The 11,690-nt window shown below is 44.7% G+C and overlaps 3 protein-coding genes across 3 annotated transcripts; all 3 read right to left on the bottom strand.

Annotated features, from left to right (window-relative positions):
• Nucleotides 1–3,935: 3,935 nt before the first annotated feature.
• On the bottom strand, nt 3,936–5,269 carry LOC119327685 (early nodulin-93-like). Its single transcript, XM_037600790.1, has 2 exons — nt 5,179–5,269; nt 3,936–5,085 (listed from the first exon to the last, which is right to left on the bottom strand). Exons 1-2 carry the CDS (start codon nt 5,218–5,220, stop codon nt 4,897–4,899), a joined length of 231 nt encoding a protein of 76 aa, XP_037456687.1. The 5' UTR covers nt 5,221–5,269; the 3' UTR covers nt 3,936–4,896.
• A 76-nt stretch (nt 5,270–5,345) lies between these two features.
• LOC119327683 (early nodulin-93-like) lies at nt 5,346–6,159 on the bottom strand. The gene is made up of 3 exons (XM_037600788.1): nt 6,000–6,159; nt 5,838–5,899; nt 5,346–5,759 (listed from the first exon to the last, which is right to left on the bottom strand). The coding sequence occupies exons 1-3, from the start codon at nt 6,070–6,072 to the stop codon at nt 5,526–5,528; spliced, it is 369 nt and encodes a 122-aa protein (XP_037456685.1). The 5' UTR covers nt 6,073–6,159; the 3' UTR covers nt 5,346–5,525.
• A 2,473-nt stretch (nt 6,160–8,632) lies between these two features.
• Nucleotides 8,633–9,135, bottom strand: LOC119327684 (early nodulin-93-like). The gene is made up of 3 exons (XM_037600789.1): nt 9,072–9,135; nt 8,898–8,959; nt 8,633–8,818 (listed from the first exon to the last, which is right to left on the bottom strand). Exons 1-3 carry the CDS (start codon nt 9,133–9,135, stop codon nt 8,633–8,635), a joined length of 312 nt encoding a protein of 103 aa, XP_037456686.1.
• Nucleotides 9,136–11,690: the final 2,555 nt, after the last annotated feature.

Here is an 11,690-nt window from a genome sequence, read left to right as displayed (position 1 = left end):
GACGACGGGCGGCGGCGGGGACAGCGACGACGACGACGGACGATGGGTGACGGGCGGCGACGATGGGATCGAGTGGCGCGCGGCGATGTCTCGCGAGAGGTTGGAGACGAAGTGGGGAGATGTAACTGAAATTTTCGTAAGTGCTATATATATATATATATATATATATATATATATATATATAGGATGGGCCTTTAGTACCGGTTGGTGGCTCCAACCGGTACGAAAGGCCTATTTTCGCCACGCCAAGCGGTGGGAAACGAAGGCCTTTAGTACCGGTTGGAGCCACTAACCGGTACTAAAGGGGGCCTTTAGTACCGGTTGGAGCCACCAACCGGTACTAAAGGCCTCGCGCTGCCACCCCAAAGTTTAGTCCCACCTCGCCGGGCGAAGGGCAGCCGCACTGATTTATAAACCCAGGCGCGGCTACGTCTTCAAACTCCTCTATATAGCAGGCTTGTGGGCCTAAACTCTGCGCGTTGTCCTGTGAGTCTGCTTGGCCTTTAAGGCCTGTAATTGCATGCCTGTGGCCTAGCAGGCCCACAGGCCAGCGCCCCAATTTTTTTTATAATTTTTTTTCTTTTCTGCTTTATTTTCTTCTATTTATTTCTGCATAGTTTTTTGTATAGGTTTTACTTTTCTGTCATATTTATTTTCTTCTATTTATTTGTGAGTAGTTTTATTCATTTAGTTTGCCAAAATTCAACATTTTTAGAGTTCATTTTGTAGTGATTTTCAATTTCACGGTCATTTTGTGAACGATTGAAAAATAGCAAATATAGTTTTTTTCTTTTCTGCTTTATCTTCTTCTATTTATTTCTGCGTAGTTTTTTGTATAGTTTTTACTTTTCTTTTATATTTATTTTCTTCTATTTATTTGTGAGTAGTTTTATTCATCTAGTTTGCCGAAATTCAACATTTTCAGAGTTCGTTTTGTAGTGATTTTCAATTTCACGGTCATTTTATGAACGATTGAAAAATAGCAAAAAAAATTTCTTTTTTGCTTTATTTTTTCTTCTATTTATTTCTGAGTAGTTTTTTCTTTTCTGCTATATTTATTTTCTTCTATTTATTTCTGAGTAGTTTTTCTATATAGTTTTTTTCTTTTCAGCTATATTTTTTTTTCTTTTCTGCTATTTTTTCTTTTCTGCAAAACTTGATGGTCAAAGTCTGGATTATAACGAAAGTTAAAAAAAAAGAAATGCCGACGTGCAATTAGTTTTTTCCATAACAGAAGAAGTCCAGAGTTGTAATAAGTTATTAAAAATAAAAAAGAGGTGCAATGCTCGTTAATTTGCTTCTATTTATTTCTGAGTAGTTTTTTCTTTTCTGCTATATTTATTTTCTTCTATTTATTTCTGAGTAGTTTTTTTATATAGTTTTTTTTGTTTTCAACTATAGTTTTTTTTTCCTTTTTTGCTATTTTTTCTTTTCTGCAAAACTTGATGGTCAAAGTCTGGAGTTATAACCAAAGTTTAAAAAAAAGAAATGCCGACGTGCAATTAGTTTTTGCCATAACAGAAGAAGTCCGGAGTTATAATAAGTTATTAAAAATAAAAAAGAGTTGCAATGCTCGTTAATTTGCTTCAAGCTTTTCGGAATAGTGTAAACTGCACTGCGCATAGCTCCGTGCAATCTACTATGTTCCTGAAGGCTTGAAGCTAAGCAACGTGAGCATTGAGCCTCTTCTTCATCGTCTCTGCACTCAGGGCTTATAAACCGCTCCTAGTCCCTCTCTCTTGGCGAGGTGGGACTAAAAATAGCTTACCATAACCTCATTAGTACCGGTTCGTGGTACGAACCGGCACTAAATGGTGATGGTGGGGCCATAGCCTGACCGTAGGCTGACACAGCCTCTAGTACCGGTTCGTGGCATGAACCGGTACTAAAGGTTCGCCACGAACCGGTGCTATTGATCGCCGCCACGAACCGGTGCTATTGTACACATTAGTGCCGGCTGAAATTCAAACCGGCACTATTGTGCTTCACGTTTGACCCTTTTTCTACTAGTGTTATGTGCAATAAGCAAGGACGCATCGACAACAAGTACCTTTGATCCGCGTAAATGCTACAATGCACTATGTAATTCTGTATTATGGGGAAACACCACATGCAAATCGAATGTGTTTGCTTGTGCTTTAGCTAAGCAATTGGTTTTAATACACTTGTCAGTGAGCTTTTTAGTTGTGGGCATTGTTTTTTTTTACTCTTGCTGTGTGTTGACCGTATCTCAACGATAACTTTATTCCTAAATTGTTGTAGATGCACTTATGCCTTTTCTATGTCATTTGCTTCTTAACATGTCGATTTGTGTAATCATATATACATTGAAGCAAACCCATAATTATGTATTGGGTTTAACCCACAATTATGTATTGGGTTTAAATTGGTTTGGGTGGAAAAAAATAGAGGGTTTAGTTTTGGTTGGGCTGAAAATGGCATTAAACGGGTATTGATTCAAGTATGGTTTTGAGAGATACATGTACGAGTATGGTTTAAGTATGAAACCATTCTCAGATTTAGTTGCTATACGTTTCAGAATGAAAGTCTAGGCCGTGGTGGTGGAGATGAATTTTCAACAAAGGGGTGGAAAAGTTGGAATAATGTAAAGAGATTGGATATTCATGTCAGGGGTCCTTCAAGTACTCATAATCAGAACATGGAGAGATGGGATGATCTAATGAACCAGAAGCAATCCATTGGAGTTGTCTTTGACAGAAAACAAAGAAATCCAATATAGAGTACCAAACTCGGCTAATTGCGTCAATAGATATTGCAAGGTTGCTTCTTGTTTTGAGCTTGCCATTTCGAGGTCATGATGAAAGCGAGTCTTCTTTGAGGAAGGGGAATTTTCTAACTTTTTATGAGTGGTATGTTGCATGTTGTCCTGATGTGGCTGCTGTTGCTTTGAGGAATGCTCCTCAGAATTTAAAGTTAGTTTCTTCTACTACCCAGAAAGATATTGTGAAAGCTTGTGCTATAGAAACTGTGAAGGCAATCATAGAAGATCTGGGAGATGAATACTTTGCTATATTGGTTGATGAATCTCGTGATGTATCTCACAAGGAACAAATGGCTCTTGCTACAAGATACGTTGACAATTGGGGATTTTCAGTGGAGCGTGTTATTGGCCTTTCTAATGTTACTCAAACAACTTCTCTTGCTCTCTAACAAGCTATTTATGCAGTGCTTAAAAAACATAACCTTAGCCCTTCTTGAATTCGTGGCCAAGGCTATGATGGAGCTAGTAATATGCAAGGGCATTTGAATGGTTTGAAAACTTTAGTAATGGGAGATTCTAGGTCTGCTCATAGCATTCATTGTTTTGCTCATCAACTTCAGCTAACACTAGTTGCAGTTGTAAAAAACCATGAAGATGTGGTATGGCTTTTTGAGTGGATGAGTGTTCTTCTCTCCACAATGGGAAATTCTTTTAAGAACAGAGATATGCTTAGAGAGAAACAAGCAAAAAGAGTCCAGACGACACTGCAGAATGGAGAACTTGAAACTGGTAGAGGTTTGAATCAAGAACTTGGACTTAAACGAGCTGGGGATACTCGTTGGGGGTCTCATTTCAGCTCTCTCTTGAATATGATTGTTATGCCCCCCTCGGTAATTGAAGTTGTTGATGATAATGCACAAAACGCCAGGAAAGCTCTTGATAGGATTAAAGCAAAAGGTGTTCTGGATGCTATTCAAACATTTGACTTTGTTTTCATGATGCACTTGATGAAGGCTATACTTGGAATTACTAATTATCTAAGTGTTGCTTTGCAAAGGAAGGATCAGGACATTGTGAATGCCGTGTCATATATTCACACAACCAAAAGAAGGCTACATGACATGAGAAACCAACGTTGGGAAGGTATGATTAAAAAGGTTACTGATTTTTGCATTGAACAAGATATTGAACTTTTTCACATGGATGCTATGCATATATCCCGAGGATCGAAATCAAAGCGGAAGGCTCAGACTGATGGCATATCAAATAAGAATTGCTACCAAAGTCCGATGTACACCGTTATTGATATGTTACATGTAGAGATTGATGACCGCTTTAGTGAAAGCAGCACAACCTTGCTTCTTGGGATGGCTTCTTTGGATCCTTCTGATTCGTTTGCTAATTTTGACAAAGAAAAAGTGTTAGCAATGGCTCGTTTGTATCCAGAAGATTTTGGGAGTGAAAGCAAGATTGAAGATCTTAGTGTCCAACTTGATAACTTCCTTGAAAATGTTCATGATGATTCAAGACTCCAATTTGAAAGGGGTTAGTGATCTTTGCAGAAAACTCGTTGAGACAAAGAAGTACAATACCTTTCCTCTAGTATTCTTTTTTGGTAAAGCTAGCATTGATCTTGCCGGTGGTGACGGCAACAGTTGAGAGAGCATTTTCCGCAATGAAATATATCAAGTCTGATTGGCGCAATAGAATAGGTGATGATTTCTTGTACCATTGTCTCATAACTTATGTTGAAACTGATGTATTCTAGTCTATTAGTATTGATGCTATTATGCATATACATGTCAATGTATGCATCGCCACAAAGCACTACTGCCATAGACGGTTTGTAATAAAGTATGATGTTTTTATTCCTGTTTATGATCTAATTTTTTTTATTAGTGAAGCTTGACATCACATGGTTTTGATCCTGGCACCACCACTGGTTTAACGTGCAATTAATATCATACCAAATATTGCACTAATCATATAATTAATATATAAATAATATCATACCTAATATCTGTGTGTAATTAATATATTGCCTAACTATTAACGTGTGTTGCATGTGCGCATTACTAGTCAGATAAGTCGTCGCTTCTCAGCTGGCTGAACATCATAATCAGATAAGTGTTTGCAGTTTATTGCACACTACTAATGGATCTATTATAGTCTAATTAGTGGAAGGAGGTGTTCTTGAGGTGGTCAGGTGCGTCATCGAAGGAGTGCTTCCTGGCCATGGAGAGGATGGTCTTATCGGCGACGATGAAGTAGGCCATCCCGGCGACGGTGGATATGATGAGGGCCTGCCCGGTCGGGTCGAGGTGCGCCCTGGTGGCCCACGGCAACATCCTCACGCTCGCCAGCTGAAGTTAATAGGGATCACGTACATTCATGAGACATGCTATGAACTCTGGAGGGATTTCCTCGAAGAGCTGAATGGCTAGCTGGGTACTTACGGTAGTGACGGTGGCGATTGCCGCGGCCTTGGCTCCGGCCATGGCAGCCTCTGCAGTTTCGGATTAACATGTGGGGCCACCTGAATTCTCTGCTGTAAGTCACGGCCTCACTGCTAGCTCAGTTTCCATCTTCGTCGAGATATGAAGTCTGTCGTACACGGCTTATCTGAAACCAGGATCGAACCCTCAGTTTTATTCAGTACACAGATGTAAAGCATGTGCATACATAATACATTCCGGCGCAGCAGTTTCTTGCGTTGGGACACTGACAAGGATGCATACATTTTTTCTAGAATACGCGCAACGGACAAGCGCGTGCTATCATACATTAGCAGGATAATACTAGCTCAAGGCCTGAAGAATGCCGGCGGACGGGGACGAGTTGCGGCGGCGGCGCCATGGAAGGAGGTGTCCTTGAGGTGGTCCGGGGCGCTCTCGTACGAGTGCTTCCTTGCCAGCGAGAGGATAGTCTTGTCGGCGGCGACGAAGTAGGCCATCCCGGCGACGGTGCAAACAATGAGCGCCTGGCCGGTGGGGTTCAGGTTCGCCTTGGCCCACGGCAGCATCCGCACGCTCGCCAGCTGCACGATAAACAGTTCAGTCATGAAAACCAGACCAACGTGCATGAAAATCAACAAATCCCGGACGGAGGAGCTCACCGTTGGGACCGCAGACGCGACCGTGGCGATGGCCGCCGCCTTTGCTCCGGCGAGCGTCGCCTCTGGAAAAGATTTAAGAAAAAGAAATGCATTGCTAGTGTCAGACTATCAGTACACAACTTGGCTGAACTGAACTCTGAAGAAGTGGATCCTGGTTACTACCTCTGGAGCAGCGTCTGGCGAGGGCGAGCTTGTTCTCGAGGTGGGCGCGGGTGACGGTGGCCGTCGACGACATCCTCGCCGTGATCTTGTGCAGAAACGGCTCAGTACAAAGGGTGCGATCAAGTGAGATGAGATGGGCTGGTTGGCTGGCTGACTGTTGCTTGATGCTTCCAGGACGAGGAGTTGATCCGGGTATTTATAGCGAGCAAAAAGGTGGCGGCCACGCACGGTTTTGGGTGCAAACCGTGGGTACTCGTTTGGACTTGGAGTGCAGAACTGAGTTGGTGGGCAGAGCACGCTTTCCGGTAGCGGCATCCAAAACTGTGGTATGGGAATCCACAGGATTGGACGATGTTTGTTTGTTGCTCCCTCCCTCGTCTTTCTTTCTTTACCCACCAAACTAAAGCTAGCAAGAAAAGGGAGATCTCGATCCATTTAAAGTTAGGCACCACAGTGCTGATCTGATCACAATACGTAGATAATTTTGCTACACGAGGCGTTTGTCCTTTGTGTAAGATAAAAGAAACGAAACAGAGCAGAGCAGAGCAGGTGCCGCCGGTTTCGCTCCTACGAGCATCTACAACCCGACGCAAACCCGTCTCATATGTTTGGACAGATCATCCGGTCTCTGTCTGGTCATGATTTTTATCCAAACGGACCCCTCAAACGGTCGTCAAACGTCTGGGCTAACCGGCACCTCATATCCAGCCCAAATATGGGGGGATACGGGGCGCCCTACGTCCGCCACGTCAGACCCGGCCCACGCCGGTCTACCCGACTCCACAAAAATTTCTCCCTATCCACTCGCCGGACCAAACCCTAGCCACTTCACTCACCTATTCTCCACTCCCCTCCGCCATCCAAGCTCGTCTCCGGCATGACGGGCAGCAGATCCAAGTCCTTCACCTCCAAATCCGTCGACCTCGACCTTATCGCACGCGGCCTCGAGGAGGAGATAACCGTCCGGCTTGCGCTCCGCTGCGCCTGAGGGGATGCCCGTGCACGACTGTGCTCGGACTCCATCTATCAAGAATCCATTGCGTCCGCCCAAATGACGCATGGATCCGATGCTAGGCCAGCTATAGCTGCCTCGCCGGAGGCTGTGCGGTCCGTCTGGCGTCCAAACGCGCTGGCGGACGTGCAATCTCTCCGTTGGTGCCAGTGGCGGATCCAGAATTTGAAGTTACCCGGGGCGGACTTTTAGAGAAAACATAATTTTGAAGCCACGGTGCAATGAGAGAAGACAATGAACAAAATTAATGGGCTAGGTAGTATGGATCCAGGTAAGACGATCAATACAACCAATATTGCAATGTAGCTTTATTCTCAAGGAGAAAAATATATAACGCGACAAACAAATCATTTAAGGCCTAATTCTTATGCTCATATATAGAACATCCAATTTGGTATGTAATTAAATTTCCCTAAAAAAAATCAGCATTTAACTTTGAAAAATTAGGCCAACGTAACAAGAGATTAAAGAAATATAGGAGAATGAGAGCAGAAAATTAGGGAAGAATGAGAGTAGAAGATTAGGGGAGAATGAACGAACTTGCTGTTTGCTGTCTCAATTGGCTCAGCGCTTGCAGTTTTAAAGGGGCGGTGACGTTGCCGCCTTCCGCGAACAAGTGTATTCCTCTTTCTCCATCGAGCACCATCGGTCGGGGAAGGACCTAGGCAGTGCCACGGCGAGGCTGTGGACCGGCAGCATAGGGCGCCGCGTCACGGAGGCGAGGTGGCAGCAATACTTTTTTTTGAGCGGTGATCGCGTGATACATTGTTTGCTGATTTGGTTTCCTGTCGACAGAATTGGGAATGCCAAAACTTTACAGAAAATCATAGGCTCACATAGTCCCGTCTAGTTGGGCCCATCTTACAACTTACAAGCGAATCGTTATCTTCTGTCTTCCTGCTCGTAACTTCTTTCGATTGAACCTACAGATCTATACGAGAGCTCTCCCCCTCCCATGGCGGCCATTAGAAAAAGCAGTAGGGATACCCTAGGGTTAGAAATTTTACCCGGGGCGACCGCCCAGACACGACCCCACGCTGGATCCGCCCCTGGTTGGTGTGTCAATGTTCGGGACGCACTATCGTCCAATGAGGCCATGGCACGGCGTGCCCGCCGTGCAAGGCACAGGGCGCGGTAGGCATAAGCTAATGGCACCTAAACGAGTTCTTTTGGGCTTGAGCTTAATTTCCGCCATAAGCCTCCCATAAGCTTGAAAAGAACTGAGACTTATTTGGCAACCCATCCAATAAACCATAGCAGAAGATTTAACGTGTGATTGAAGCGGCATGATGCTCACGTGCATTTCGGAGCAGAACAGGGCAGGGGTAGGGGGTCTTTTGCAATGCACTGATGCATGTTAAAGGTAAGATGAGCGAGTGCAATTGGACCAGAGTTGTACAAAATCAAAACTATAGTTGTTATTGTTGGACAACATGGCCACATTATTATGGAATACATCATAAATCATCAGGTAATTAGGGCATGCTCGCAGAAAAGGGCTTTACACCACCTTTTCGCACTGCAAACCATCGCCTCGCTGAACAGTATACTACTATGTTTCAGAAGACACGTACGGGCCTGCGTACACAGTTTAGTGGGCACTGGCTAATCAAGGGCCTAATTACTGGAAGGAGGTGTTCTTGAGGTGGTCCGGCGCGTCCTCGAAGGAGTTATTCCTTGCCATGGAAAGGATGGTCTTGTCGGCGACGATGAAGTAGGCCATCCCGGCAACGGTCGAGATGACGAGCACCTGGCCGGTGGGATTGAGGTGTGCTTTGACCCACGGAAGCATCCTCACGCTCGCCAGCTGAAGTTATAGGTAACGCATCCATGAGACATTCTATGAACCGTGCAAGGATTTCCTCGAAGAACTGAATGGTACTTACTGTGGGCACTACGGCAGCGACGATGGCGACGGCCGCGGCCTTGGAACCCGCCATGGCAGCCTCTGCAGTTCCGGATCAACAAAAACATTTTAGTTACGATTAATTTTCAGCGGAGACACAGAAAGCTACAATGTGCCCTTGAGGACCGGCGGGACAAGATATCGATTTGGTTACCTTTGGAGCAGCCCCTGCCGGCGGCGAGCCTCTGGTCGTGGTAGGCGCGGGTCACCGTAGACATCTTCGTGTCGTGGAAGAGAGCTTGGTTCGGAAGGAAGTGAACTACTTAGTAGCTAGTGAAGCTTATATGAGTAATAGTGTGAGTGAGATGAGATGGATGGACAGGTGAGGTTCTCCGGCTGGATTTATAGGTTGCAGGAAACGGCAGAACGGGCAGGCAGCGAGGGAGACCGCGGTTTTGAGACGAGCAGCGGGCGGGTGGGATGGCCGGCGCTGCGGCGGAGCACAGGTGGCGGCGGCTCGTTGGTCATATAAAAAACGGAACACGTGACGGACGGGCGTTCCACTACGCTCTGCACCGGGTAAGGTGAGTAGGATAACACATAGGAGCATCTGCGTGAGTGCAATGTCTGTTTCGGTTCACATCTGTGTATGGAGACGATTCCTTCCTTGACCCTTTCTTAATATTTACTTTTCTTTTTCGCCCTTGAACCCGTCTGAAATACCTGGGCGGACAGCACGGTCACTAACCGGTCATGAAAATGCGATCCAAATAGGTTTGGTGCGGCCTTCGCCCCCATACCCTTCCCCGATTTGGATTGGATATGAGGGGTGCCGGTCAGTCCAGCCGTTTGAAGCCTGCCTGAGCAGGTCATGGCAAGGCGCGGAGCCCTAGATAGTAGCGGGGCTACCTCTGAATGCGGTAGATCCGAAGGAGGAGGAGGAGCAGTAGGACAATGAAGGGGAGGAGGAGGAGGAGGAGGAAGAGGGCGAGGACGGCACGATGAAGGGGAGGAGGAGGAGGTGGACGTGGGGGACCTTGGGGCCGCGGATCTGCAAGCGGAGTAGCGAACAATACTTGATTCCCTCCGCCCGATATCGACGGCGGAGGCCAAGCGGCATCATGTGCCGGAGGCGGAAGCAAAACAGAGCGCACCGCGGATGGTTTGCAGGAGGCGGAGGCGGAGCACCCCGTCAACGTCAATGAGATGCCCGCGGCTATGGATGATGATGATGAGGAGGAGCCGGAGCACTCCTACGCGCCCATCTACCCGGTGCCCGGCATGGACGTCGTGGACATCTCCGATGGTGAAACTTAGTTTAGAATAGTGTGGTACATATTGCATAGGAAATTTTTTAAATGGTTTGTATAAATTTAGGGGGTGAAAATGAGGTGTTCAGATGCATATCACCAAATATGAGCTATGACCGGTCAGTGCCTGCGGACGCGCCGGTGGGCGTTTGTGCGGCTAGATTTGTCAAGTCCGGCTGTAGATGCTCTTAGCACTCAAACTTGAATTGGTTCCCTATATGTAACATATCCGTCAGTTTTGGAAATTAACGGTGTTAAGTCGGACCTAAAAAGACTGTTTTATTCCTAGTGTAGTATGTGAGCAGATTATATGATAAAAGTAGAGTTAAATCATTGGATTTTAATAATAAAATCGCCATATACCCTGCCAACAATTCATATATGAACACAATTCATGTAATATCATGACAACACGACTACAAACTCTTCGACATAGGCACATAACTCATCAAGTACCATCCACAACTATCATATCATCCAGTTTCATATAGAGTACCACCAGGTGACATACATCACATACACAAGCCCTATTAGGACACATCCAAGTCACATACATCACGTAAACAACACCAAAGCTCACAAGCTCATATCATGAGCTGAGCATATAAATAGTTTCCAAAAGAAGCATCTTGAATAAACAGTATGCAAAAGCTCACATGATAGGTTGAGCGCGCATGGACAGTTTGAAATAAACACATAATGAACAAGATAATCACAAGCTAAGCCTTCTTTTGCTTCTCGTGCTCAACGCAGGGCTGGCTGGGTTAAATCTTCGTCTTCTTGTGCACATCGCAAGGTTGATTTAGCACCACATGAATGTTTGCAATTTCTGTAGCAAGTTCTTTCCTTTTTCTTTTGGCATTTACCTTCCCAGGAACAATTGTTTGCTAGTTGAGCATCTCACTTTCAATGGAAAATGGGCCCAAATTAACTTGAGACAATCCTACGCATGCATGGCAGCAGTAGAGTAAACAAATAATAGAAACAATGCATTACTTGTGAACCAATTTTCAAACATATTTTAGGTTATGTTTTTTATCCTTGAGATTCAGAGTTGGCCACTTTCCCCGTTTTCTTAGTTTTGTGTTCTCCAAGCTTTGGCCAAGGTGGTAAGGAAGCAATTAGAATACTTTCAGCATATAAGTTGAATTTGGATCCATCCTGTAAAACCAAGAGAAACCTAATCATGAGTACTTTCTACTCCTACAGCTTCCTTATATAGTAGCACGTGCAGACCAAACCCATGTGCATATTTTCAACAAACATTAAAAGGAAGATCAGTTATGTATAAACTGGAACATACTTGCTTCATATTTGAAATAAAAAAAAGTATTATCTGTAAACATATTATCCAAGATCTGTGAACATACTTGCTTTGTAGTATCAACCTAATCTTTGTCTTTTTTTCCATTGCAGATCTGGCAGCAAATATTCATCTCTAAGAATACAATCACACAATTGAGGGATCTCATATCTCAATCAAGATTGACTAATTTATTTATTGCACAATTGAATAGCCAATG

This window comes from Triticum dicoccoides, chromosome 7A (genome assembly GCF_002162155.2).
Source record: "Triticum dicoccoides isolate Atlit2015 ecotype Zavitan chromosome 7A, WEW_v2.0, whole genome shotgun sequence".
NCBI lineage: Eukaryota > Viridiplantae > Streptophyta > Magnoliopsida > Poales > Poaceae > Triticum > Triticum dicoccoides.
Note: the sequence above shows the minus strand (reverse complement) of the source record. Positions and strands in the feature narration are given on the sequence as shown.

Bases quoted from the DNA above. Each gene is read 5' to 3' on its own strand.
- LOC119327685 (XM_037600790.1), bottom strand. From the start codon at position 5,220: ATGGCCGGAGCCAAGGCCGCGGCAATCGCCACCGTCACTACC. The intron at 5,086-5,178 runs GTAAGTACCCAG...TATTAACTTCAG, and splicing joins CAATCGCCACCGTCACTACC to CTGGCGAGCGTGAGGATGTT.
- LOC119327683 (XM_037600788.1), bottom strand. From the start codon at position 6,072: ATGTCGTCGACGGCCACCGTCACCCGCGCCCACCTCGAGAACAAGCTC. The intron at 5,900-5,999 runs GTAGTAACCAGG...AATCTTTTCCAG, and splicing joins CGCCAGACGCTGCTCCAGAG to AGGCGACGCTCGCCGGAGCA. The intron at 5,760-5,837 runs GTGAGCTCCTCC...TTTATCGTGCAG, and splicing joins TCGCGTCTGCGGTCCCAACG to CTGGCGAGCGTGCGGATGCT.
- LOC119327684 (XM_037600789.1), bottom strand. From the start codon at position 9,135: ATGTCTACGGTGACCCGCGCCTACCACGACCAGAGGCTCGCCGCCGGC. The intron at 8,960-9,071 runs GTAACCAAATCG...CCGGAACTGCAG, and splicing joins CGGCAGGGGCTGCTCCAAAG to AGGCTGCCATGGCGGGTTCC. The intron at 8,819-8,897 runs GTAAGTACCATT...CTATAACTTCAG, and splicing joins TCGCTGCCGTAGTGCCCACA to CTGGCGAGCGTGAGGATGCT.